The following is an 18617-nucleotide window of genomic DNA, read 5'->3' as shown; positions in this document are numbered from 1 at the left end:
ACGAAATAAGTAAATTAAAGCTAATAAAACAGGAATGAATTAAAATATTCAATACATTTCAAATATAAATATCATACATTTCTGTGATTTTTAGCATCATTCCTCCAGAAACCACTCTAGTATGCTGATTCTCAAAATAAAAACGGCCTTTTTAAACATTATTAATCAGTTTTAGAACAGATTTTTTGTTGAACAAAGTTTTTGACTCTTCTAAAGCATAAAAATACCATAATATCTTTGCAGATATTTAAGAAACATGCAGATATTTAAGTGAACATTCTTGTTTATCTAAAAAACAATGCTGAAGTCAGATATTCTGCTTTGAAAATGTGTTTTCCGTGCTGGAACGCTGTCTTTGTTTTGGTTCTTTAAACCCGCCCAATGCTAGTTTAGCCTATTATATTTCGGTACCCGGTGTGGCCTTGGTGGAAAACAGCGCATTTCATTCATTCATTCATTCATTCATTCATTCATTCATTCATTCAGAAAGGCTCTCAAAGCATTCATCCGTGACTGAAAATGCAACCTCCGGTGGACAGTAGCATATTCCGAAATGAGATGCAGATTCAGAGTTCCACATGAGGTTATTAATCAGCAAATAATATAAATATTCTGAACGTAACATTAGGTGAGCAGGTTACATTGTAACCGCGTGTCCTAACAACACACTTCGAGATGAAATACGTCGTGATAAAGCAATTTGGCTGTTTGCACCAGACGAAACACGACAGAAATTTAAATACAGCCATTCAAAAGCACAGAATAGTGCACTCACTGCACTCCAACGAAAAGGTAAGGTTTAAAATGTTATCAATACATATTAAACATCTTTAACATTATTACTCCTGCGCTTGCCTGGATTCGTCAGAGGAGGAGCCGAGTGAAAATGTGTTTTGATCCAGGAGTGCAATACCTAGTTCAGCCACTGGGTGTCAAACTTACACACTGCACCTTTAAAGCGAATAAAACAGAAATAAATTAAAATATTCAACATCGCTCCATTATTGACATTTATTTACACCTGGAAAAAAATATACGCCTTCATGAAGGAAAACAGATGAATTAAATACTTTCTACGCCAAAAAAAAAAAAAAAATCTACTGTACATGATAACGTGGTTACAGAAAAAAACATTAGTGGTTAAAGCATTTGATAGAAAAATATCATTTATGCCACAACATTGTACTCACCAACTCATTACACACGATTACAAAAAGTCTCCATTTATATCATTCAATAACAATCACCACAGCAACAGATAAAACGTCCTGTACAATAGCGACCCATATAAAGGAGCAGATCAAAAATACATGTGTTAGAAAATATCCGTCATTATAACAAACAGGCATTTTGTTATGGGCGTATTAGAATATACCTCTATAAAATTCAAGCATGTTAAAATAGGTTTGATCTTCAAATATAAAACACGAGTGGTTGCCCAACAACCAGTTTCCACAGGTCTGCACCTATTATCATATTCATGTGGAGCATCCCATAATTCCTCAGCTGTGACCAAACTGAAAGCAGTGTGTGTGTGTGTGTGTGTGTGTGTGTGTGTGTGTGTGTGTGTGTTATTGAATATCATAGAGAATTATGAAGGTCTTTGGTTGCTCACCAGTTTGTTTTCTTGCTCAAGGCACACAACAGGAAGCTTTTACACTACTGGTCAAGAGATTTACCACAGTAAAATTGTTTAAATGTTTTTTTAGGACATTTCTGCTCACAAAGCCTGCATTTATTTAATGTAAAATACAACAAAACAGTAAAATTTGTAAATATATAGAACCGTTCTTTATTTTAATATGTTTTTAATGTAATTTATTTCTGTGATTTCGATGCTGAATTTTGTTTTGTGTGTTTACTCCATTCATGCAATCCTACGGAAATTCATTTGATGCTCAACTTAAATATATATACACTCTTAGAAATAACAGTACAGGAACCATCACTGGGGCACTACCTTTTCTAAACGTTCATATTTGTACCTGAAGGGTCCATAATGGTACCTCAAAGGTACTTTTTAGGTATATTTGGGCCTTGATATGCACCTTTGAGGTACCACTGTGGACTCTTTGGGTACAAATATGTATCATTTAAAAAGGTACTGCCCGTCTGTGCCAATGGCCTAGTGGTCGAGTGCGCCGACGTGTAGCACTGTGGTGCAAGCTGCGACCCGGGTTTGGTTCTGGCTTGGGGTCATTTATCGACCCTTCCCCTCTCTCTGCTCCTAATACATTCCTCTCTGTAACTTCCACTGTCCTATCCAAATTAAAGGTGAAAAACCCCTTTAAAAAAAAGGTCCTGTCCCAGTGACAACTCCTGTACCTTAATTTCTGAGCATATATATATATATATATATATATATATATATATATATATATATATATATATATATATATATATATACATACATAATATATAATATAATGTCACTTTTGATCAATTGAAGGCATCCTTGCTACATAAATGTGTTTATTTAAATAATTTCTTTACCAAATAATAATAATAATAATAATAATAATAATAGTAAAAAACATCCTTTCAATGTTATTGTGTATAATGTTATGAAAGCTTAATAAATCAGATAAATGCTGATTATTGGGATCTTTCCCATAATCCGAGAAAATACAGATATTACTGCAGAAGCTTTACTTTAACTGTTAATAAATGTTGATAATAAAAATAATTATAATGAAAATAACAACAATTATATCGATGATGATGATGATGATGATGATAATGATAATAAAAATAACAATAATGTCGATGATGATTATGATAATAAAACAAACAATAATTATGATAATAAAAATAACAATAATACTGAAGATGAAAATCATGATAATAAAACAAAAAGAAAAATTATTATTATGATAACAAAAATAACAATTTTGATGATGAAAAAAAAATAAAAATATTAATAATAATGATAATTATGACAATAGTGATGATGATAATTATGGTAATGAACCTGAAAATAATAATAATAAAATAATAATAATTCTGATAATAAAAATACTGATGATAATTATAATAAAACTAATAATAATAATAATAATAATAATAATAATAATAATAATAATAATAAAAATAACAAAAATCATAAAAATAACAACAATTTTGATGATGATAATTATAGTAATAAAACTAAAATAAATAATAATAATAATAATGATTATGATAATTATGATTGAGAAGCAAATAAGAATAGTAGTATACTAATAGTATGATTTCTGATTAATTATATTTCTGATTTGAAATGGCAGGAATAAATTATTGTGCTTAAAAACATATATCCTCCAATAATAGTACAAATATTGGACAATTAAGCTGTATTTGGATCAAATGAATGCAGGCTTGGTGAGCTCGGTAGTGTTATTTTCCCATTGTTAAAGACCCAACATGCATTAATGATGTTCACTTGATGAAATAAGCCTAAGCACTTAATAACTCATGATTATGCACATTCTGAGGAGGGAAATAAACATTTGCGTTTTGCTGCTCGAGACATTCGACAGATAAAGTGCAACTGTTAGAAAGGTCCGACAATCATTTAACACACACTTCATCCCGACTTTACACCCAAAATTCAACACTTGGTCCTAAAGGAGATGGAAAACATTCAAAATCAAATCAATCAGAAAATGAAAGGCACAAAGAAAGCGCAAAACACACCTTATTCACTGATGGCGCTTTAAAATGGGAGTGTAAATATAAAGCATATTTGCATGACTGTATTGTGTAGAATTATCCAGTCTAGTATTATGCTCTGATGACAGTGTGTGTATTTATGAAGCAAAGCTTGTTTTCAGACACAAAAAAAGGTAATTGCTTTATTTATTTAAATCTATTTTAATAATATATTCTTGAACTCATTATTGGAAAAAAATAACCTTAATTCTGATGGAAATGAAGCCAAAATTGAGGCTACAAAACAGTTGTTAAATGTAAACTTGAATTGCAAAAATAAATAAATGAAATCTTTTTTCTTGTAATTTTGATTTAATATATCTCGCACATTTTCATATTTGTCTCTCCAACATGCACAATAGCAATAAAGAAAAGTCAGAATGGCAAGATATGAACATTGTGGATGTTAATATATTTAATATAGTAGATAGACTTGCAATTCTCTTAAAATTGTGAACAAAGAATGAGATGTGATATAAACTCACTATGGAATAAAGTTGCAAATCTGTGGGGGAAAAGGCACGACTGTTGAATCTGTTGAATCTGATCTGTTGAGTTCATATTTTACAAATCAAAAATACTCAATTGTCAGACATAAATTTTGAATTGCAAGAAAAAAAAGTGTGAATGCAAAAAGAAGAAAAGTCGCAAATTTGAGAGAGAAAGAGAACTGCAAAATTAGCAAAATTGAGTTATAAACTTAGATTTACAAGAAAAAAATGCAGCTTTCGCATTTCTCAGCAATATTTTTTTCCTCAGCAGTGCTTTTATTTTGAGAAATTGTAACTACCTTTTATTTATTTTTAATATATTTAGAAAAATGTATTCAAATTCTAAAAAGTAGACGGAAAAGCAAATCTCTGCTGGATATGTTTGCTGGATAAATTCCAAATTGAGAGATATAAAATTTGAGTTGCAAAAAAAAAAATAATAAAAAGTCGCAATTTTGAGGAAATTCTGAACAATAAATTTGGACATTTTTGAGTAATAAACTTAGAATTACAAGAAAAAAACATAGCTTTTGCATTTCTCAGCAATATTTAGCTTTTTTTCTCAGCATTGTTTTTTTTTTTGGTTTGCAATGAATTTTTTTGTTTATTTATTGAGAGATAAAACGTGATTTGCAAGAAAAAAATGCACAAATTGCAAAAGAAATAGTTGCAATTATGAGGAAATCCTGAATAATTGGGAAATTGTAATTTACAAGAACAAGAAAAAAATTTTTTATTTCGCAGCAATATTTTTATCTTTCTCTCTCAGCAATGTTTTTTTGATTGAGAAATTGCAATTGTTCTTTGTTCTTTGTTTTTTATAAGATTTAAAATAATAATAATTTTAAAAAGTAGATGAAAGACCAGATCTCTGCTGGATATGTTTGGATTTGATTTTTCAGCAATATTTTTCTCTTTATTTCCTCAGCAATTTTTTTTGTAAGAAACTGCAATTGCTTTTTTTGTATTGAGATATAAATTTTGAATTGTAAGAAAAAAAAAAGCAATAATTGCAAAAAATAGTTGCAATTATGAAGAAACACAGAACTGAAAATTTGGGAAAATGTGATTTACAAGAAAAAAAAAACCTGTTATTTCTCAGCCATATTTGTATGTTTTTCTCTCAGCACTGTTTCTTTTTATTGAGAAATCGTAATTGGCTTCTTTGGTTTTTATTAGATAAAAAAAAATAATAATAATTGAAAAAAAAAGGAGACAAAAGACCAAATCTCTGCTGGATATGTTTGGATTTGATTGCAGGATAAACTCTAAATTGTGAGAAAAAAAATGCTCGAATTGCAAAAAAGTTGTCACAATTATGAGGAAATACTGAAAAAATGGGAAATTGTGAGACGTAAAAAATGTTTGGAAAAGAAAAAAAAAAGAGCTTTCGCATTTCACAGCAATGTCTTTCTCTTTTCTATATTTAGAAATTAATATTAATAATAATAATTTTAAAAGTAGATGGAAGACCATATCTCTGTTGAATACGACTGAATATGTTCGTTGGATGAATTGAATAAATTGAATTGCAAGAAAAAAAATGTTTTTTGAGGAAAAATATATAAATTAATTTGGGAAATTTTGAGGTGAAAATTTGAAATTACAAGAAAAAAAAAAACTTTCGCATTTCTCAGCAATGTTTTTAATATGAGAAATCACAGTTGCCTTTTTTATTATATTTAGAAATTAATATTAATAATAATAATTTTAAAAGTGGATGGAAGACCAAATCTCTGTTGAATAGACTGAATATGTTTGTTGGATAAATTGAATAAATTGAAATTGAGGAAATATATATCAATTAATTTGGGAAATTTTAAGGTGCAAACTTGAAATTACAAGAAAAAAATAAAATAAAAAAAACTTTCGCATCTCTCAGCAATGTTTTTTGTGAGAAATTGCAATTACCTTTTTTTGTTTTTATTATATCTAGAAAAAAATAATAATAACAATCATTTTAAAAAGTAGATGAAAGACCAAATCTCTGTTGGATATGATGCCGATAAAGAAAAAAACTAATGCAATCAGTGGTCAGTCAGAGAACTAGTCATACAAGTAAATCTGCACTGGTGTTTTTTGTTGGGTTTTCCTTCATCTTAAGAAACAAAAGTCACTGTGGAGTGGAGATAATGCCAGAAACCTGCAATGATGATGATGATGGTAATGATAATGCTACTGACCTTGTAGAGCTGCAATAAACTCACTCTAGTGTCAGGGTTTATGGGTTCGTAGTGTTATTGTTGTTGTTGTTCTGTCAAAGAGGACTCCTTTAAGAGTTAAATCTGCCAGTTATTGCAATAATCACATCTATTAATATGATCCAAAACACACTAGAACTGTGAATCTCATCAAAACATCTCCAGGTTTACATTACAAAATGTGTTCAATTATTAATGGCTGGTCTCATTATTGCATTATAATCTGCTGTATGATAATAGCAAAAAACATACTTTAAACTGGAACATTTAAAATATTTATATAATAAAATTCTGCAGATATTTTACAATATAAATTAGGTAAATAACCAGGTGATATTACAAATATGCATTCAATATAAACAAATAACATATTACACAGATTAGTAATAATGTGACTACCTGATGATCATATTTCACCTGGTTTTTATTACTACGATGCCAAGAAATATAATTTTCAATATTTAATATCATGAAAAAGTAGTTTTTAGTAGAAAAACTAATTACCCAATGATAATGTTGATAACTAACGCAACATCTAAATGATTTTGCTCTTATATTATATGATTATGCAATAATTATTATTACAAAAACTATTTAATTACAGTAACTGCAGGTATTCAGACAATAGTCATTAAATTCAATGGTAATATTGAACGCAGGTGTAGGTAATATTATAATATTTCTAATAATATGTAGATAATATTATATTTCTTTTCTTAAATAATATTATTATTATGCAAAATATGTAAACAATTATAAAAAAGTCAGTTTGTAAAATAATAAATGTTAAATGTGACCTGGAAATGTTTTCAAGAGACTCAAATCCAGTAAAGCAGAAGTGACGTTCTTACTCCAGACGTTGTGATGTCACAGCGCAGTCATTTACATATGCAGATCTGTCGTTGCTGACTCCACCCACATGTTTACGCCAAAGGGAATGTTGATCTCACACAGCGAGATGTCTTCCAGCATGTGGACTGAGTGTGTGTGTGTGTGTGTGTGTGTGTGTGTGTGTGTGTGTGAAACCTTCATCCAGTGCTGTTTTCGGCACCGCCAGCATGGTCCAGACCTGCAGCATCAAGTGCACTTGTTGTCTCCATCAGAAGAGTGTGTGTTTATGATCAGGGGCTGGGCGGTTTGTGTCAGATCCCCTGCAGTGTGTGTGAGGGTCAGGGGCTGGGCGGTTTGTGTAAGATGCCCTGCAGGTCTTCAGGAAGCGTCAGGATGATGGTGTCGATGTGCGCCTGCAGTTTGGCCAAAGTTCCTGCATTGACGGGAAGCTGATCTTTCTCTGCCTGAGTCTGAGGACACAGTGATCAAGGATTATTTTTTTTTACTTCAAATCTTCAGACCAATCAAAATGCTTTCTAGTATCTGACATGCCCTGCCCCCTTCCTCTCATTGGCTAGTGGGCGGGGCTTTCCCCCTCTGATGACAGGTACAAAGGGAGAATGTCAATCAAAGTGTTTCTGCAGACTGTTTATATCAAGTGGGATTATAAAAACTGTGATTAATCAACTGTTACATATTAGAGGCTGGTTATACTCACACACTGCTGTCACACAACTGTGTTTAAACCCCTTATAAAAGTTATTGTTTTGTATGATAGGTCCCCTTTAAGACTGTAAGCACCTTAACAGTGTTCATTCAGACAGAACACCATCAGGAATGATGCAGTACTGACCAGTTTCTCCTTGAGTTTGAGCACCAGGTCGACGGTCTCCACCTCTGTGTGTTTCTGAATGCGCAGCGTCAGGTCTTCTTCACACAGAGCCTCCAGATGAAGGGCCTCCAGCTTCTGCAGCATCTCCTTCCTGCGGTTTCTGAACCAGCCGTCGAAGTTTGGAGACCTCAGGAATTGCCTGTGGGAGGACAGAACAGAAGATGCATGGGTTTTATACCTTGGGTCTGTTTGCTCAGAAAAGAGCGTATCAGAAATTTCAACTGAAAGAGCTTTAAAACATATGCTGATGTTTAGTTTGTGTTGGCGGAAAATCTGAGACACAAACTGTAAAGGCTCCGCCCTCTCTTGCAAAGTGGGTGGGGAGAAGCAGCTCGTTTGCATTTAAAGTGACACAAGGAAAGTTTTCTCTTTTGCTTGTGTGTCGCTTTAAATGCAAATGAGCTGCTTCTCCCCACCCACTTTCCAGAAGAGGGCGGAGCCTTTACAGTTTGTGTCTCAGATACTCCAGCAACAAAAAACTAAGCATGTTATAATAGATTTTAAACTGTGGGGCGCCAGCAGCTATTAAGGGGGGCGCGAGACATTGAGGTGTGCATTCGAATAAATTATGACGATGATTTTTATCCGTTCACTAGAGTGAATCTGATTAATGTTAGCTCCACATCTAACTATCAGGCACCTGTAGAGTTAATGCTTTCCAGTAAGACATATACAAATAAAATGGAGCGGGTGCTTTTATAAATGAATGACGGTGAATGAAAGTAAAACCGGTGAGCCGCCTTACAAAAAAGTGCCTTTCTGACTCAAATCAGCAGGATGCCCTTCTGGATCTTTCACTTACTTTGAAGAAACTACTGACTACGCTTACATGGACATCTGTAATCTAGTTATTTGCTTAATAGACAATAATATAAGCAAGGTGTTTACGTGAAGTGCTTTCATGTAAGAGTTTCCTGTAATTTTGGGTGACTTTAACTGCAGTTCGCCATTTTCACATTCACTCATGAACATTTCATTCATGCCCCCCTGACAAACTGGGGTATTAGAAGCCAATAAGGAGTAAGGGCTAGTGGAAGAGTGTTATGAAATGTAGTAGCGCACGAATGGAAAGACAAAAAGTTCCGCATTTCGCGATGTGCGTGTCTGTGGTCCTTTACTGACAGCCACGTTTGTGGATCTTGTCGGAAAATATGGCGAAAAGTCCTACAAGACAGTAATAGTTTGATTGCGGTGTTTACTTCAATAATACCACTAATATATGCATACTATCTGAACCGTGTCCAGGCCCGTTTCCCTGATCGTTTGAGAAGTGTGAGTGCTCTGAATCGGGCTCAGGCACGGTTCAGTTGGCTGGCCCAGGCCCGGTTGGATGAGGTGTGCCAGAGCGCGGTTCTCTTGGGCTTTGGCGCGGTCCGCTTTTAGTATGAGTGCAAAGTGCACCAGAGCCCGAAACGAAGATGAGACGTGACTTTTACGGGATTGTTTCATATGTATTTATTAATCATTCTTACCGTTCAATGAACGTGAACTGTCGTAGATTATTAAAGTGGTAAACCCCTCTCTGCACGTCAGTTGCACTTTCAGCAAACCTCCTAATTCCTGCAGCATGAGGATGTTATGATCGTTTGAGCGTCAAAAATTGCAGATCTGTTCTGTGAAATATTTGACTGCGTGTCACTGCATATCAAACGACTAAAACAATATAACTGAAGAAATCTCCACTGTGCTGAGCGAGAGCGCTTACTAAACAGCGCATCAATGACGTAAGCGTGCTCAGGCCCGAATGTTATGTGAGTGCGGGCCATTGGGGGAGACAGAAGGGTGGACAAGCGTGCTTTGGCCTGCTTCATAGCAACTGTACATAGTGTGAGTATGCCATCAATCAGAGTATTGTCTTAATTGCGGGGCGCGAAAATTGGCCAAACTTGGGGGGGGGCATGTGTCCTAAAGGTTTGAAAACCCCTGTGACAGATGATCTGTGAAGTGTTTTAAGGTGGAACTTCACTAATACTTTCTGGAGACACATGAGAGGGAGATCAGCCAACTACATTTTCCAAAAAATTACTATTTAATTTTGTGAAATTTGTTTTGTTTCATTTTTTTCCCCTGGAATAATAAAACTTAATAGATGTTCACATTTTATTACAAGTTTAACAGAAATTAAATATTTAGAGCCCGACATAATGGTTATAAAATAATAAAAATAAAATAAAAGATAAATGAAATTAAATAAATGAAAAATAAGTGAAATGAAATGACTGCAACTGTGTACCTGTAGAGGCCGATCCAGTCTCCTTTGAGTCTGGATGTGAGCTGAGGTCCAGCTTTCTCCAGTGTTTTCATGAACTCCTCCTGGTTGAACGGCCGCAGCTGTGGAGGACTCTGGGAAATGAGAAACAACAAACACAAAAATGTTTTGTGCTCTTAAAAGATTCATGTGAACCGAAAAGATCTGGAAAATTACAACAAAAAAAAAAAATCATTCTTACTTTCCATGGGGAGATGCTCTTCTGTAGCGGCATTAGACTGGCCACATATCGCTCCTGTTACATAAACCAGACAATATTATCTATACTTGCACATTATATTAGATGCATTTACCATTTTAGACCAGTGTTTTTTGACATCTTTAAACCTTGAATTTATAATTTATAGTTATAGGATTTTAGAAAACCATACTTTTATAAAACTACTGATGACGTTTCTTCAAAAATTATAACAAAAAAAGTCATTTAAAGTCATTTTTGCAAAAAATAACAATATAAATGTTGTTTTCTAATAATTTTAGACAATACAATACAATACTAATGTTTTCATTTAAAAGATAAATTAATATTTGGTGAATAACCCTGATTTTCAGTCACCAAAAATATATTTGTTATTCATTTTTATTCTGAACAACTGATATAATGTAATAAGACTCAAGACTCAAAACCCACCTATTTAAGATGGCTTTTAATACTTAATTAATTGTATCTGCACTATTGCTGTGTATATTTTTCATTATTTCTCTTGTTGTTTTATTGCTCTTGTTTTATTGTATGGTGTTCTTGAGTTGCCAGAAAGGCGCCTTTAAATAAAATGTATTATTATTATTATTATTAAAGTTATTTTTTATGTGAAATAGAATACAACTTTTATAAATAAACAAAATAAATCCAGAGAAACAAAGACATTTCAAATGGTGCTATTTGTTTTTCATAGCTGTATATTATTATAATATGATTAAACATATCTATAATCAGCCCATATTATTCCAGTCTTCATTGCAACTTATATTAGCAAGTTCCCCATTTTTTTTCAGTTTCAGGTCAGTTTAGTGCATTTTTTAAAAGCATTTCTATTCTTTGATTTTAGTTATTTATTTATTTTTTAGCTTATGTGTTTCATTAACTTGCCAAAATAAAATTTCAGTTCACTTTTCCTCCCATCTAATGCTTTAAATTGTAATGTTTTCTATTTTATTTATAAACTTTTTAATAGATCAGAATCAGTATCTTTTCGTTAAATTTTAATTCGGCGATGCAGTGACGCAGTAGGTAGTGCTGTCCCCCCACAGCAAGAAGGTCACTGGTTCGAGCCTCGGTTCGGTCAGTTGCCATTTTTGTGTGGAGTTTGCATGTTCTCCCTGCATTCGCGTGGGTTTCCTCCGGGTGCTCCGGTTTCCCCCACAGTCCAAAGACATGTGGTACAGGTGAATTGGGTAGGATTAATTGTCTGTAGTGTATGTATGTGTGTGTGAATAAGTGTGTATGTGTTTCCCAGTGATGTGTTTCAGCTGGAAGGGCATCCGCTGCATAAAGCAAATGCTGGATGAGTTGGCGGTTCATTCCGCTGTGGCGACCACAGATAAATAAAGGGACTAAGCCGAAAAGAAAATGAATGAATGAAAAAATTATTTCTTCAATAAATTTTCCCTAATTTCTGTTAAACGGAAAGAAGATATTTCTGAACATAATAGTTTAATAACTAATATCTAATAACTGATTTATTTTATCTTTGCCATGATGACAGAACATAGTATTTGACTAGATATCTTTCAAGATACTAGTATTCAGCCTAGTGACATTTAAAGGCTTAACTAGGTTAATTAGGTTAAAGTTAGGGTAATTAGGCAAGTCATTGTATAACAGTGAGACAATCCAAAACAAACACTGCTTAAGGGGGCTAATAATATTGACCTTAAAATGTTTTAGAAAAAATTAAAAGCTGGTTTTATTCTAGCCGAAATAAAACAAATAAAATTTTCTCCAGAAGAAAAAATATTATAGGAAATACTGTGAAAATGTGCTTGCTCTATTAAATACCACTTGAGAAATACTTGGAAAAAAGTAAATATTGCACAGGAGGGAAAATAATTTCACCCTCAACTGTATATTAGCATGTTCAAACAGCCTGATGCCATTAATTTTAATATATGCAAAAAAGCAATCCTACCAGAGGAATGATGAAACTCTGCGTAAGCTCCAAGAAATATCGACGCAGAATTGCATTTTGGGCAGCTGAAGGACGCTTCTGCTGAACTCCCTGATGTTAAAGGCAGAGACACTGAATGAATGCATGCGCTTGAAGAACTGAGCAGTGAATTAAAAAGAGCAGAAAGAGAGACGCTCACCTTCTGGAGCTGCTTGATAATGTCCTCGTCTTTGTTCAGGAAGGGTTTATATGCAGTGTAAACACCTGAGAACACATCATAAATTAATAATGCTTTAGTTTATGCACGGTTTCATTTATTTGCTTTTGGAAAAGTAGACTAAGAGACTTTTATTTCAAGTCAAATGAAGATCATATTCAAGCCTCACCAGGTTTTGAGTCCAAAGTCTTCAGATTTTTGAGTTTCTTCACTTTCATTTGTTTGGCCATCTCTCCTTTAAATAATATGATAATAATTATAATAATACAAATAAAAATAAATAAAGTGAATAATAATGTTGTATGAATATAATAAATATTTTCATTAATGCACTGATGCTTTAATGACAATTAAAAAATTGGAAAGTCATAATATTGCATGAATGTCAATGCTGTATTATTTATAAACTACTGAAAAAAATGTATGTTTTAGATTTAATTACCCATGCAGATAATCAATATTTAATGCTCTAATTAATTTACTTTTACTTGATGAATTAAAATAATACAATTACCGGTAATTAAAACACTTTAATCTAGATTAATTCCAAGATTACAGTGAGATTAATCTAGATTAAAAAAATCTATGCCCACCTATAATATATATATATATATATATATATATATATATATATATATATATATATATATATATATATATATATATATATATATATATATATATATATATATATATATATATTTTTTTTTTTTTTTACATTTATTTTTTTTTTATTAAATAAAATGCTTATTTGTAAAATATTGCCCAAGTAATGTTTAACACAAGACACACACAAAGTATTTCTTTTTTAGCCTGCCTTGCATGTAGTTGTGCATTTATACTCCTGCGAGCTGTTTGTGTTGATCTGCAATAACGCTTCTGAAAACGCTAGCTGGCAGTAGGTTGTTATGTTCCTCTGTGTAAGGTTTCTTCATGGGTGTTTTTTTTTCTTTTTTTCTGAACGCTACAAATAGCTAAAACTCGCTCATTCAGAGGCGAGAACTGGCAACGACTTTAATCATAAGATAAACACAAAACAAGTTTAAATCTGGAGCTCCTTCACAGGACTCCACACTTGTTAACACTCGCTCCATCGGGATCTTAGCACCACCCACGCTCGTCACCGGTACCAAGCTTGCGCTATGCGTCGTTGCGACGTGTAATTACATTTGTGTAAAAGTGGCGTCAGCCACGGTAAGGGCTTTGCGACCACACAAAGGCTGAGCCGATGCATGCACTTGCACTTGACACAGAAGTATAAATCAGCCTTTAGACAGCTGATAAACATCTCTTGGAAAATAAAAAAAGCGTTTGTAATAATTTTACCTAACACTAAGACAACATATAATATATTACAAGCACCTGTTTGCTAATATTTTAGGTTTTAACTCTTGTTGTAAAGTGTGACCATTATGTTTAATTTAATTTCATTAGTTAATGTTAGATAATGTATTTACTAAAATAAAACAATGCAATCGAAAATAAGCACCTGCGGTCTTCATGTCTCCGATGCGGATGATGTGCGGCCAGTGCTGAAGAGTTTTGGCGAAGAATGGATTTGTGACTCCTAAAATGACTGAAGGCCTGCAGCAGAAACACAGACACCAGAGACGGTTAAACAGAGCAAACACTTCCTGTCTGAGCTCCAGAAATACACTCCTGCATCGACCCCGAACCCAGAACAACAGCTCATCTATCATACCGTCATCCAGATTCAATTACACACCACGTTTGTAGGTCAAAACAATGAGAAACACATGCTTACACACACACACACACACACACACACACACACACACACACACACACACACACACACACACACACACACACACACACACTGTTCATTTTAAAATATCTACTATACTGCAGTATTTATACATGCTGTTATATCGTACAGTAATAAAAAATAATAATACAGTAGTTAAGGTAAGTTTGTTTATGTAGCATATTTATTTCATAATTCATACAAAGTGCTTTACACTGTAAATAAATTACTCGGGGTGTTTAAAAACAAAAAAACTACCCATTAAAATTAGTTAGATTTTAATTAGGTATACGAGCTACCAAGTAAAATACGTAATAACGGTACATTCTATCTATACAACCTATCTTTTAATGGTAACAACAGCAACATTAAAATATATTATACAATATGTAGTATTAATAATAATAATAATAATGTAGTTTATTTCATAATTCATCCGCAGTTGTAATTCAAAGTGCTTTACAGTAAAAAGAATCATAGTCATTTTAATTTCATATATAAAAACCACAGTCTATAGATCTAAAAACAGCTCTGCAATAACAATAATAAATACTATAGTGAATATAATTCAATATTAGAATAAAAATTAACGGCAGAATTCAATATTTAACTCAGTATATTAAATACTAAATTACAATAATATAATGATATAAATAAATATATATAATGTATATGTGATAGAAACAAAAAAAAATTGTTACACCAATATTTAAATTTATATCCCATAAAATATGAATGATCAAAACATAAATAAACTTAATAAACAAATTTTCTCAAATATACGCATGCATGTGTGTATTTATATATACATAGGTATACACACTACACACACATAAATTATATCAAAACAAACTTTTACATCAAAACAAACTTATTATGGATTCAATTGATCGCAATTCATTTTTGCCCAGCACTAAAAAATATAAATAAAAATATGAAGTAAAATAATTACCAACCAAAAAAAACATTTTAAAATACACATATTTAATAATATTTAAATGATTTAATTAATAAACATTATATATATATATATATATATATATATATATATATATATATACACAGTTGAAGTCAGAATTATTAAACCCCCTTAATTATTAGTCGCCTTGTTTATTTTTTTTCCCCAATTTCTGTTTAACAGAAAGATTTTTTTAACACATTTCTAAACATTCTAATAACTAATTTATTTTATCTTTGTCATGATGACAGTAAATAATATTTGACTAGATATTCTTCAAGACACTTCTATACAGCTTTAAGTGACATTTAAAGGCTTAACTAGGTTAATTAGGTTTACTAGGCAGGTTAGGGTAATTAGGCAAGTTATTATATAACGATGGTTTGTTCTGTAGACTATCGAAAAATATATAGCTTAAAGGGGCTAATAATTTTAACCTTAAAAAGTTTTTTAAAAAATTTAAAACTGCTTTTATTCAAGCTGAAATAAAACAAATAAGACTTTCTCCAGAAGAAAAAATATTATCAGACATACTGTGAAAATTTCCTTGCTCTGTTAAACATCATTTGGCAAATATTTAAAAAAGAAAAAATTCAAAGGGGGGCAAATAATTCTGACTTCAGCTGTAAATACACATTATTTTATTTGATATATACTGTTCTTCTTGCATGTAAAAGCTTTTACAGTGTTTACTTACGGAGCTTGTGTTCGCGTAGTGTATTCCTTAAACTCACTATCATGAATGGTGAAATACGGCCGGAAATCACTGCAGTATCGCAGAGGAGAGATACAACTGCAAACACACACACACACACACACACACACACACACACACACACACACACACAGATTATTATTATTATGAGTTATTGGGTTAATCTCACATCTTTAACCAGCATTAAAAAGAGTGATCTACAAGTCAGCATTTTACTATCATTTTATTTAAGGCCATTCATCTAATTTTTAAAGGGATAGTACACCCAAAAATAAAAATCTCCAAACCAGAGTTTCTTTCTTCTGTTGAACACAAAGAAAAAAAAAAATCAGCCATTTAGACTTACAGCATTTTTTTGTTCCTGCTATAAATGCCAAGGGCTGCATTTCCAGTCTTCATCAGAATATCTTGTTTTGTGTTCAACAGAAGAAAAAGAAATCATGCAGCCCTAATTGAAAAATATATCTCACATGATACTGTGAGACGACAGCAGATACATAAGGAAATCTCACAAAATCAAGATAGACCTCAAATATGATTAGACAGATTACAACACACCAAATCAAATGAACTTTACTTTTTTACACCCTGTTGAATGGCAACAATAAGCAACTAAATTTGGTAACACTTTAGAATAATGGTCCATTAGTTAATGTTAGTCAATGCATTTAATAACATTTACTAAGTATCAATAATCTTGTAAAGCATTAATTAATCATAGTTCAACTAATGCATTATTAAAATCTAAAGTTGTGCTAATTAATGCATTGTGAGTTAACATAAATTAACATTATTGAATTTAAATAACATTAATAAAGATGAATTAGGGTGATACGGTGGCTCAGTGGTTAGCACTGTCACCTCACAGCAAGAAGGTTGCTGGTTCGAGTTCCGGCTGGGTCAGTTGGCATTTCTGGAGTTTGCATGTTCTCCCTGTGTTGCTGTGGGTTTCCTCCGGGTGCTCCGGTTTCCTTCACAATCCAAACACATGCGCTATAGGGGAATTGAAGAAACTAAATTGGCCGTAGTGTATGAGTGCGTGTGTGTGTTGCAGCTTGAAGGGTATTCGCTGCGTAAAACATATGCTGGATTAGCTGGCGTTTCATATCGCTGTGGTGAAATAGAGGCTATGAATGAAAGATGGATTAAAACCGTAATAAACATTTACTAATGGACTACTAATTTAAAGTGTTACCCTAAATTCTTATGTTTTTTTTACTTTATCTGTTATACCTGACCAGCGCCAACACAGTGTCTGAAGACTCTGCTGGTGACGGAGCCATGACCACTAATGCTTCACCCAACAACACCAGCTCCCACAACATCTGGATATGAAAAAACACTGGATGGAAACACCTGCACGTGCAAAATAAAGCCAGAAAGATACAGATAAATATACAGAAATGTAAATATAATAAATAGAGAAAGACTCTAAATATAAACTAGCTTTGTTTAACACCCTACATATATAATATGCAATTTGGAGCCAATGTCATTTATATGATGTTTACACGATTAATCTGTATCATTATGATCACTACCTTTAAAAATGACAAATTAATCATTTTATTTAGCAAGAATGTGCTAAATCGGCCAGGAATGAAAATAAAGTCGGCGCTAATAGCCTAGTGGTTAGTGCGTCGACACATAGCACTGAGGTGCTCACGGCGACCTGAGTTCGATTCTCGGCTCTAGGCCCTTTGCGGATCCTTCCTCTATCTCTGCTCCCCATACTTTCCTGTCTGTAAAATCTCCACTGTCTTGTCACAATAAAGGTGAAAAACACCTAAAAACAATTATTAAAGAACTCAAAATAAAGCTTTTTTGCATCCTTACATAATTAAATGCTTTTAAACTACTGTTTAACCAAATAATCCCGAGAAGAAAAATAATTATGCTTAAACCAAAATATGAAGCAGAACAACTGCTTTAAACAATATTAAAAATTCAGGTTTATTTCTTTTTTTTATAATTATTTTTAGGGGTTTTCACCTTTATTTTGACAGGACAGTAGAGAGAATTGACAGGAAAGTATGGGAGCAGAGAGAGGGGAAGGATCGGATCTCGAGGCAGGAATCGAACCCGGGTCATCGCGAACATTGGCGTGCATGTGTCGGTGCACTTTCCACTACGCCATAGGCACCAACAAAATTTTGGTTAACAGTGAAGACTGAAGTAATACATTATATATTGTATAAGATATTGTATTAACATGTAGTTTTGAAACGTACAGATAAATGACACTTTAAAAATATGTGCAAACTCTATTATTATTTCTAGAACGGTTGTTTGATTTGTTTGAAAAATGTAACAACGTTAAATAAATCATAAACAATAAACATGTGTATACTGAATTGCAATAAAAATTATTATTTCTCCTTTTACTGCAGTTTTCATAAACTAAATGCCACCATGATGAACACAAAATCCTTTTCATATTTCAGGTTTCTTAAAGATTTTCCAAAGTCAATTATAAG

The 18617-nt window shown here is 32.6% G+C and overlaps 1 protein-coding gene across 1 annotated transcript in view; it reads right to left on the bottom strand.

Annotated features, from left to right (window-relative positions):
- Positions 1–5835: 5835 nt before the first annotated feature.
- Positions 5836–18617, bottom strand: part of dennd6aa (DENN/MADD domain containing 6Aa) — a 44017-nt gene continuing 31235 nt past the window's right edge. The window contains exons 10-19 of the mRNA XM_056467751.1: positions 17374–17496; positions 16123–16218; positions 14189–14283; positions 12869–12934; positions 12682–12746; positions 12504–12593; positions 10556–10609; positions 10339–10448; positions 8067–8244; positions 5836–7683 (exon numbers count right to left, since the gene is read on the bottom strand). Coding sequence (XP_056323726.1) covers positions 7552–7683; positions 8067–8244; positions 10339–10448; positions 10556–10609; positions 12504–12593; positions 12682–12746; positions 12869–12934; positions 14189–14283; positions 16123–16218; positions 17374–17496 — 1009 coding nt within the window. The 3' untranslated portion in view covers positions 5836–7551. The remainder of the gene's footprint in view (positions 7684–8066; positions 8245–10338; positions 10449–10555; positions 10610–12503; positions 12594–12681; positions 12747–12868; positions 12935–14188; positions 14284–16122; positions 16219–17373; positions 17497–18617) is intronic.

The sequence above is a fragment of the Danio aesculapii genome, chromosome 11 (genome assembly GCF_903798145.1).
Source record: "Danio aesculapii chromosome 11, fDanAes4.1, whole genome shotgun sequence".
Classification (NCBI taxonomy): domain Eukaryota; kingdom Metazoa; phylum Chordata; class Actinopteri; order Cypriniformes; family Danionidae; genus Danio; species Danio aesculapii.
This window is presented reverse-complemented; position numbering and strand designations above follow the sequence as displayed.